Source organism: Triticum dicoccoides, chromosome 3B (genome assembly GCF_002162155.2).
Source record: "Triticum dicoccoides isolate Atlit2015 ecotype Zavitan chromosome 3B, WEW_v2.0, whole genome shotgun sequence".
Taxonomy (NCBI): Eukaryota; Viridiplantae; Streptophyta; class Magnoliopsida; order Poales; family Poaceae; genus Triticum; species Triticum dicoccoides.
Genome location: NC_041385.1, coordinates 361,995,694 through 362,006,557, shown reverse-complemented (window position 1 = coordinate 362,006,557; position 10,864 = coordinate 361,995,694). Strand labels below are relative to the sequence as shown.

Sequence of the window (10,864 nt, the reverse complement as noted above, 5' to 3'; positions counted from 1 at the left end):
TAGACGGACTTGTAGTTGGACGAAGTTGAAGACATGGCGCCATCCGAGTAGTCCAAGGTGTCGCCGGAGTGATAGACATGCAAAAAGAGCAAACACAAGCAACACTCGGAAATACAATGGTTAGCGCACACAAAGTGTCCATCATGTAAGAATGAGTCCGTGCGGCAAGATTGGTCGTGACAAAACGCATGAAGCTTATCAAGATGATCTAGAATGAGATGCAAAGCATTCATGGGAGGAAATGCAATCATTGTGCACACAAATGTGTTGTAAATATGATCAATGCAACCACGGTGCAAAATGATGTCATAGTGAGACGGTTTGTCAATAGCATGAATATGGCAATGGATGCTCAATATAATTATGTTGTCATGCAATTGATGATAGGCAATATGATCACCATGTATGAATATGCCATCAAGAAAGATCACAACAAATTTGCTAAGAAAATGCACAAGCTCATATATCATGGATGACATGGGAATAGGTGCAACAGGACAATCATAATGTGTGTCAATCCATGCATAGGGTGCAAATTTGTCATGGGTTGTGTTGTACCATAGCTCGATGTCGTGGCACTCCTCAACTTGAAGGTCCATAGGGTCCATCTTCAAAGTCGGTCCTCCATCCAATGTATGTATCATGTAGACAATAAGAAGGAAACAACAATGAAAGAATGACCCGTCCAATATGTGTATTTGAGGATGGCTCAAATGGAAGGAGGTCACCTTTAGGAGATTCTCAAGGATGATGGAGTTGCGCATCTTGTATGCCTTCACATAACCAAGTTGTCTCGTGATGTTACCGCCTTGTGAATCCTTCAAAATGAAAGAACATGACAAACACTCGGAAAAACAAATGAGGTTAGCGGAAGTGCAAAACCTATCATTCGTGTAGTAAGATACCCAACAAGTGTATGCATCATGCTCATCATAAGAAATGACAAGGGAGTATTGCATAGTATGGAGGCATATGATACGAGAACAACCAAATGCAATAGGCTCAATCAAACAATCATGCATCACAAGTAAAGTGTCCAAGTCTCCAAGATGAATAAGCATAGCAAGTTGGCACTCAATACAAGGTGATATGAGAGATGCAACTAATGGAGACAAGAGGCAATGATCATGACAAATCAAGTGAGAGGCATGAACATATATGTCATCAACCCAAGAAAGCAAGTGATATTGGAACATGGGTGATACAACATAGCAAGCAATCATAGCGATCAAGTCAAGCATGCTAGTAGTGCGAAGATGCAACATACTAGAAGGAATCATGGCAAGCATGTCATGTGTGCAAATAGTGGGCATGAATAATTCACATGTCATAGCACAAGCATGAAAGCAAGATATGATTAAAGTAGGTTCATGGTGTTGGCAAGAAGTCCTATGTAAATAGCAATGGAACATCATGACTCTCCCAACACAAGAATCAACAATAGTATGAGGCGCATGATAAACATGGCAATAGCAACAAGGATCTCCACCAAGCATGCAAATACACATAGAAGTATCATAATGGTGAATCATGGGTAGATGCAAGCAAGGGTCACAATTGCATGGCAAATGCATAGAAGCAAGTATAACATGCAAAGTGAACACGGCAAAATGACCATAAGGTGACAAGTGGTAAATAGCCCATAGCCGTGTGAGAGCCAAGTAGAAGAGATGCGCGTAGTCCTTGCGTGAAGGGAACGGTGGTAAGGATAGTCCACGGGATCCCAAGTCGTCGTTGCTCTCAAGAGCTCGTTTCGTCAACTCATGGGATTGTGAGGTTGACGAGTGTTCATAAGTACCTACACAAAACAAAGACAAAGAGAAAATTGTGTGTGCATGATATATGTACACATCATCCATCATGATGCACACGGGCATGTGTCGGTTAGCACAAAATAGCCAATGCTCAAATAAATGAGATGAGTGATATAGAAACATGTCATCCATCATGATAGGTTTGTTGTTATGTATAGCATAATGGAGACTCAAATTGTGTAATGCATCACGAGCAATATCTAGAGCATTGTTATTCATGGAATGCATATGATGTACACTATCATGGGAATCATGCAAAGTATGAAATGCATCAAGATCTCCTAATATGTATGAGGGAACTATGGGGGTCTCCTCATGAGCATTAGTGGAAACATCACATGAAGAATATTGACAACATCCAAAACAATGCATATTTGGAACAATGTGATCATGGCATGACATAGTAGATGAATTGCGCAAATCATGTAAAGGAAGCATGGCAATATCATCACATGAAAAACAAAAGCCAATGACCATTGTCTCGTCATCTATGCCATAAGTGCAAATGGGATTGATTTTAATGGGGCATGCATAGTTACTATGTTGAGATTGAAATGATGCAATATGGGAGATCTCACTCATAGCATATGACAAGTTCAATGGATTGTCAAACATGATGTGACCAATAGAATTTTCACATGATATCCTATGGAGCATAGCATCACAACTAGGCAACTCAACACGCTCATCATCATATTCATCATAAATAGGTAAGTCAAGGCATGAAGAAGTCTCACTAGTATGAAGCATGGTAATAGGTGGGTCAACATCATGGGAGCAATCATTGTCAAGAGGGTCCACTAGTGGGACAAGAGAAGCACCATCACCTATGCTACCTTTGGAGCGTCGCTCATGTGTTGTAGGTGAGGTGTTGAAGATCCACTCGTTGTCATCTTCATCTTGATGGAACCATGTGGGGGGTGCATCATCGTCCATCATGGCCATCGGTGTTCCCATTGGAGGGATGGATTCATCAAGGGTAGGCATGTCGTCATGTAGGAGACCTAGCACCAAAGAAGAAAACACACTAGGAGTAGAGGCTAAGTCGTTAGAAATCATAGTGGCCTCACATGCCGTGTCAACTACCTCACTCACTAAGTGTTGTGGCTCACTCACTCCCTCAAGGATGCTCTCACTCATATGGTTGGTGGATTCACTCAAATGGCGCTCAACCTCACATAGGATGTGTGGCATGCTCTCATGTGTGAGGCTAGTGGTGGTCACACTCATCCTCTCATAGAAAATGCTCTCAATGTCACGTATGGTGGAGTCACTCATGTCACTCATGTGGTGGTGGCTCTCCTCACATGGCACTTGGGGCATCTCTTCATATGTGGGTGTCGGAGAGATGTTGGTGCAAATGTCTCCATGCGCGGTCGCGTAGCTTGCCTCGGATGAGGAGTCCAATGTGGGCGCCGTCTTCATGGTGTTGAAGAGGTTCGCGCTCGTCGCCGTGGTCGAAGGGGATGGCCCTTGCTCGATCGTCTTGTTGTTGGAGGCCCATATGATGTGGCACCTCATAGCTCGCCTCCATGACCGAAGGGAATTTCCCATGCTCGGCCGTCTTCCTCGGGGGGCTTCCGAAGATGGAAGTGTCGCCCTCGCTTGTAGGTGGTCGCCTTGGACTTGATGAAGTCGATGTAGGCGTACACGTGGGAAGTAGGCGAAGATGCCGTACGTCCAAAGGCGAAGATGCCTTGATAGCACTTGGCGAAGATGCCGAAGTGGTTGATGTAGCCGTAGCGCCGTCTTGGTGGTGGTCGTCTCGCGGTCTTCTCTTGTGCTTATGAAGCTTGGACTTGGCGTGTTGGGACTTGTGCATTTGCGCTTGTGGAGCATCTTCATGATGATGGTGTCGTTGTCGCGCTTGAGCTTGAAGGCGTTCGTCGTCGTCGTGCACATGATGCTTGGAGGTGACTTGCCCTTCATGACGATGTTGATCACGAATGTGATGGTGGTCGCCATGTAGATGTTGACTTGGACGACTTGCGCTTGCATCTTGTTTGCGCTCCGAAGACTTGTGGCTTGAATGTCGCCGCCTTGAAGATGATGAAGGGGAAGTAGACTTGATCAAGGCTCTAATCTCCTCCATCCTTGCATCTTGCTCCTCTTTATGTGCGGCAAGCTTCTCCTCGATGTGCTCTCGCAATCTTGATTGTGCGCCTTGCACTTGTCGTTGTAGATCGAAGATAGACGCTTTGGTGATGTAGTTGTTCACGCCGTCGTTGTTGTCTAGGACCGGAGAGGAAATGCCTTGCCTATCCATCACAAAACTCGAGCAAATATGAGTGGGAGAAAGAGAAGAACTTATACCAATGTACCTTGACCGAAGTTGACAATGAATCAAGTTCACTCAAATGCGGACAATGAAATAGCACTATTGGTACCAATCCTTGTCGGTTCTCACACCTACACAAGTAAAGCTTATGGAGGAGCTCGATGAGGATAGTGGCACAAAAATTTAATGCAAAATGTTAGCAAGAGTCAATAATGTTGAAAGAGATTCACAAATTCGCAAGGGAAACAAATGGACCAATAGCAAAGAATGGCACACGGATAGATAAATGGGGTCGTGCAACCAAGGAATGAGCACAAAATGTGGAATCCACGGAAAACGCTCATGTTGCACAACTCAAGAGAGACGCTAGCACGATTGCTCTATAGGCGGATACGACACTTGTGCACAACCTATAAGATGCAAAATGGATATACTTCTATCCCAAGTATGCTATGTATGTATGGTTCCTGGTGTTTCTCTCAAGATGATCCAAGATGATCGGATATGACAATCTTATATGCAATGTGGTATGATGCTATGGCACTTGCTTACAAGCTTCTTTGCTCTCTTTCTTTTGCTTAAAAGCTTTTTTTTTGGCCACTTTTGCACAATGCACAAACCAAGATAGCAATTGTGTATATGCGGGAACAAAGTTGTGACACAATGTATGATACCAATATATGCACCACGATGATATGGTATGTATGCTATGGGAAGTATGATCACTAATGTGCACAAGTAACGTTGCTGGCAATACTCAAATAGCTAGTCTCGATAGGCAAGTAACGCAAAATGGGTTAGGGGTTATCAATGCAATTTGCAAGGGGAATATACAATGGTGTCGTCGAGGTTACCGTCCTTTGCGATGATGAGTGGCGGTGTCTTTGATGTAGATACCTAGATGATGGAGACTCGTCCCTAAGTAGCCGAAACACCTTAGGAAACGGAAAAACCGCGAACTCAAAATCACAAATGACAAATGTCAAATGGTGGTAGCGGAAAGCGGTGGTGGTTTGCACTTGGAAATGTGGGGTGGAATGATGGGCTACACACGTGTCGGAGTTGAAGTTGCCGTCCCTAAGTAGCCTAAACACCTTAGGAGACACAAGCCACAACTCAAACAAGCTCAAACAACTATTGGGTTAAGTTGGGGGTGGCGAAATGTATGGTGGGCAAGGTTATGCGGAAGTGGTGGTGGTGGTTGATGAAGAAGCAATTGTCCCTAAGTAGCCGAAACACCTTAGGAGACTCAAATCACTACTCAAGCAACCACATATACAATGGGGAAAAAATTGGTTAGGTTGCGGAAGTCGGTGGTGGCTATGCGGATGATATGGTGGAAGGCCTAGGCAAAGATGCCAAAGTTCCAAAAATTTGATGGAGTCAAATGATGTTGGTAGTATTTTTGTGGTATGGGGGATGTCAATAGCTTCAAAACGAGCTAAAGAACGTCAAAATCGGAGTTCGGATGAATTAGTTATGGCCGAAACAAAAATCAGCCGAAGTCTGAAACTACAGGTTACGGACGTCCGGAAAGGTCGGATGTCCGGGGCGTCGGACGTCCGAAAAAGTCGGAAATCCGTAAATTCGGTTCGGGTTAGGGGTTCCGGTCGTCCGGAAAAGGTCGGACGTCCGGTCGTTCCTGGGGCTCCAGACGTCCGTAAAACTCCGGTCGTCCGGTGGGTCGGGGTCAACGCGAGATCCGAGTTTGGGGGCGCGATTTTGAGCGGAAAATGGAGATTTCGGGGTCAAAATTGACGGAATTTTGTGGATGAAAGATGGGGAAACTTGGGGAAATGCTAGATCCACTTGAAACCAAGCAAATCCATGGATCAAAATCAACAAAACATCATCAAACCAACAAATCACAAAAATTTTTGGGGCTATTTTTGGTGGGGATTTTCGAATTTAGGGAAGAACACAACAAAATCAAGCTAGAAAACATGGGTAGGGGCTCCAAAAACGTGATCAACGTGGCTCATGATACCAAGATGATGTAGGGCGGAACCCTAGGTGGACGATCTTTCACGTTTGGAGTGGATCATACGGGGAAACACGAAGAACGCGCGGAAGAACACGAGGAAATCACGGGGAGGAACGAGGGAAAACACTCAACCAACAAGGAATCGGTCACACAAGTGCTAGATCAAAGAACACAAAGAGATACACGAGATCCAAAGTCAACAAAGGTAAGGATACAAAGGTAACCGATCTTCTCCGTGAGGAGGTCTTGAATCCACAAGGGGATCTTCCCACAAGGGGGTCTTGAATCCGATAGGATCTCCTCCTCGTGAGAGGTAACCGATCTTCTCCGTGAGGAGGTCTTGAATCCACAAGGGGATCTTCCCACAAGGGGGTCTTGAATCTGATAGGATCTCCTCCTCGTGAGAGAAGACCTCCTCACGGAGAAGATCGGTTACCTTTGTATCCTTACCTTTGTTGACTTTGGATCTCGTGTATCTCTTTGTGTTCTTTGATCTAGCACTTGTGTGACCGATTCCTTGTTGGTTGAGTGTTTTCCCTCGTTCCTCCCCGTGATTTCCTCGTGTTCTTCCGCGCGTTCTTCGTGTTTCCCCGTAGGATCCACTCCAAACGTGAAAGATCGTCCACCTAGGGTTCCGCCCTACATCAGATGTCTTATTCGTATAGGAGATGACAAGACTCGAACCCGGGCCGGCGACAGCAACCTTTGTGCTGTCTACCACTCCACCCAGAAGAGCTTCTCATATCTTGCTATTTGTGACATGTAATATGTGTAGCTTCTATCCTCTTTGAATAAATAATAACAAAACAAAAATTAGATGTGCAGAGTTATTGGAAAAAAATAATACATAGTACAAAGCAGCATCTTATAAAATGTTTTTCTACTTAGAATGTTAGTATCAACATCTGACTTACACATATTGATTATACTTGAAAATGGAGCCGCTATGTTTGTTCTCATGTATCCACTTGTTATGACATTATTACTGCAAATAGATAATATGCATTGCACTGATAGTCAGAGGTCCTGTTGGCCTGGGAGATGATTGCCTGTTTGCATGTTGGTAACTTGGTGATGATTTTGCATATTTGTTGGGAGAGTGAAGATGCAGCTACATTGCCATTTAGAGGGGTGGTTGCTGGCGATCTGATTAAAGAAAAATGAGAGAGTATAGGTGTGGTTGGCGTGAAGGGAAAGAGTTGTGCAGTATTAAAATTTCAGTTCAATTTATTTTGATGAGATCGGTGCTGAGCAGGGGCGGAGCCAGAAATTTTGTGAAGCCCGGGCAAGTTTGAGCCTAGCTAACTGAATGATCTAAAAACATTCGGGGGTTTGAATCAAGTTTTTTTCCCTTGATATCTGTTTTTTCTGGTAGGGGCTAAAAGAACCATTTTTTGAAAAATCTCGAAAATTTCGGCTTTTTTGCCTGAAACTATTTAAACAATTTTTTTATTTCAAATTCATTTAGCAGTAGAATATTTAGTATTTAACCCTTTGTATACGCAAATCTTTTTTTTTCTGAAAACCACTTGGCGCACTTTATTAAACTGAAATCAAAGTTACATCATCCACAATGTCCGAAAGTAAAGCTGGGAGTATCACCATCCCAAACAAAAGTAGAATTTAAATTGAAACTATGTCTAGCAAGATTGTGCGCCAATCTATTAGCCTCCCTAGGGCAATGAGCGAAGGATACCACACCAATACGGTATGCTTTTTGAAAACAATCAGCCAAAATAGCAGTATAGGGGCTCCAAATCTCGATCACGCCATTGCATGCTTGAATAACTTCCAATGAGTCAGATTCAACAATGACTTGATGACAGCCGAGTCCTTCAACCAACTCTAGTCCTCGCTGAGTGGCTACTGCTTCCGCTGTCGTTGCATCAAGGAGATGATGAAGCAGCCAGGATGCTCCCGCAAGAGCCTCTCCTCGGTTGTTTCGAAGAATTGCCGCTGCTGCACCCGTTCCATCTTCAAAAAAAGCGGCATCAACATTTAGTTTATACGCAAATCTCTTTGTGTTCTAGCGGTGAACACGCGATTAATCCTTTCCCTAATGCGTGGGTTTGAGTCCTCCCTAACCCATTGTGGCCATAAATTCTTTTAAACACTGATAACATTAGAAATCAGGCTAGCGAAATTGGTAGTCGGCCCGTGACCTCAAAAGCACTTCCACCAGGCTAGGGGCTATGTTGTGTTAAAATATGCATACAGATTCTATTTGATACTCCCTCCGTCCCATAATATAAGAGCGTTTTTCACACTACGGGACAGAGGGAGTTGTGCGAAAAACGCTCTTATATTACGGGACGGAGGGAGTACTAACTAAACATGTAGCAAATAAATTCAGGGTCTGAGGAAATATCCGGTAACCGGTCGGTTCTTTAAAAACTTGACCAGTAAAAAACCTTAATTTAGATAGACAACATGTAAAATAGCATCAAAATCCCAGACCACAAATCTACGTTAATAATGAAGTGAAATTATGAATATAGCAGTCATACAAATGTAGTTTTGAAGTGAAGTAATATAACCTCAATGACCAATTCTCCATGGCCGAACCTCAAAATTTGAATCTAAATAAATCTACCATTCTCCAAAAGTGCAATCTCACCTGATCACGGAGGAGGGGACAAGCAGCTGCCGGCCGATGATGCAAGCCGTTCCTGGGATGGATCCTCTCTGGCACAACCCTCCGCCGGCCACGTACCCAGCCTAGGCCTACATCCACTCGCCGCCATTCCTTCTTCGATCGATCTAGGGTGGCGCCGTCTGGAACAGCTGAACAAGCGGGGTCGTGGGGAGTGGAACGATCGACCGATCGTGCTTCTTTTTTGTTTGAGAAAAAGATCGTGGTCCTTCTCGTCTGAAGTAAACAACAGCCGAACAGACCTCTTGCTAGGTTAGTAGCCCAATAGGCCCAGTTCTCATCTGATTTAACGTCAAGGCGTCAAGCAAGTCTCGCCTGATCCATTACTACTGAAGGAAAAGGAAACCCGCTAGTTGATTAGCAAACCAGAACGAGCCCAGCTGCCTGGGTAAAGCACGATGCGTTGACGGTTTTTGTCAATGTAACGGAGCCATCGTAGTTGGCGCGTGCCTAGCGATCCCGGGCAAATGCCCAGGGTCGCCGGGCGCTGGCTCGACCACTGGCACTGAGAGAAGCAGTGGCAGGTGATTCAAACCGGGGAGGTGGGTCAGCAGGCTGCAATACTTCTTTTGTGGGTGCTAAGCACTGTTGCTAAAATGCAAGCTTAGCCCCTGCATGAGGTTGGGTTGAGGTTGTAAGTTAAACCCCTCCCACTTCGCAGAAGGCCTGGGTAGGCTAGAATTCCTTGGAAATTTAGTATCCCTGTTCCTATACAATGTGCGAGTTGTTTTATTGATATAGTATAACACTACACTTGTTTTGGACTAATGGTTTTTTCATTGCTGTAGTAATTTAGCTCAAAGCTAACCTATGCAATATGAGGGATTCCATCGTGATAAGTAATGACAGTAGTGGTTTAGATGTGTCCAACTTGCACTTTCTAAATCATTTTTATGACATTCCATGGCTTTGTTTATCTTCTCGATATTTGTCGTACTAAAGTGCATGATAGTAATTTTCCCTTCATTTGATATATCGTGTTGTTTTGTTTCCTTGTTTGCAGCTGATTTCAGCGATTGATCGGCATAGGCATTGCACAGAGCATCCGATAAAATTTATATCAGTGAGGCAACCAAATGTCGTCAAATTTAAGATAAAACCAGGTAACTGTTGATCCATTGCTGTGACCAAGCATCTAGATTCTAGAACTAGGGTGTGTGGAACTATATCAATTTAAACTTGTATCCGCATGAGAAGTCAACATTAGTCAAGGCTCATCTGCTCAAATTCTAGACCACAACAAACTTGTCACACTCATCCTCCACAATCATGTTGTGCATGATCACACAAGCTATGATCACCTCCCACAACGCTTTTGGATCTCATACCTTTGTAGGTCCTCGAACAACTGCAAAACGGGCTTGGAGCACTCCAAATGTCCTCTCCACATCCTTTCTAGCTCCTTGTCTTTTGCAAAGTGAGGTCTTTTCTCACCCCTTGAATCAGAGATGGTCTTGACGAAGGTCGCTCATGAAGGATAGATATCATCACAAAGATAATAGCCCATGTAGTCATGAAAATTGATGGTATATTTGCACGGAGGAGCTTCTCCCTTGCACAACTTTGCAAGCAATGGAGGCCGCTGCAACACGTTGATGTCATTGCCAGACCCGGGCATCCCAAAGAAAGAGTGGCAAATCTAGAGGTCTTGTGATGCAACTTCTTCAAGAATGATGGCGAGCTTCTTACAATGGCCTTGATATTGCCTTTGTAGAGCATATGGGCAATTCTTCCATAGCCAGTGCATGCAATCCAGAAATCCGAGCATATCTGGTCACCCTCTTGCTTCCAGTGCCATGAGCCGTGCGGTGTCTTGGGCAGTTCGTTCTCTCAAGTACTTCGGTCCAAACATCTTGACCACCATAGTAGCAAACCTAATCATGACTTCGACGCATATGCTTTCGGACATCCGGAGGTACTCGTCCCATGAATCTGTGGCCGTGCCATAGGCAAGCATCCTCAATGCAGCATGCACTTTTGGTAACCAGATAATCCAATCTTTCCAACGGTATCCTTCTTCAGGATGAAGTAGTCATCATAGGCCCGAACACCATTGTAGAGGTGATCGAACACATTTCAGCTCATCTGCAATCGATGAAGAAAATAGGACTCAAATAGCGCATTGGGGACAAAGT

At 44.2% G+C, this 10,864-nt stretch overlaps 1 protein-coding gene across 2 annotated transcripts in view; it reads left to right on the top strand.

Annotated features, from left to right (window-relative positions):
• The window catches only part of LOC119276062 (light-mediated development protein DET1-like), a 36,466-nt gene that overhangs the window by 22,525 nt on the left and 3,077 nt on the right, over positions 1–10,864 (top strand). For both annotated transcript variants that reach the window (XM_037557032.1, XM_037557031.1), the window contains one exon: positions 9,733–9,832. In XM_037557032.1, the coding sequence (XP_037412929.1) occupies positions 9,733–9,832 (100 nt within the window). The remainder of the gene's footprint in view (positions 1–9,732; positions 9,833–10,864) is intronic.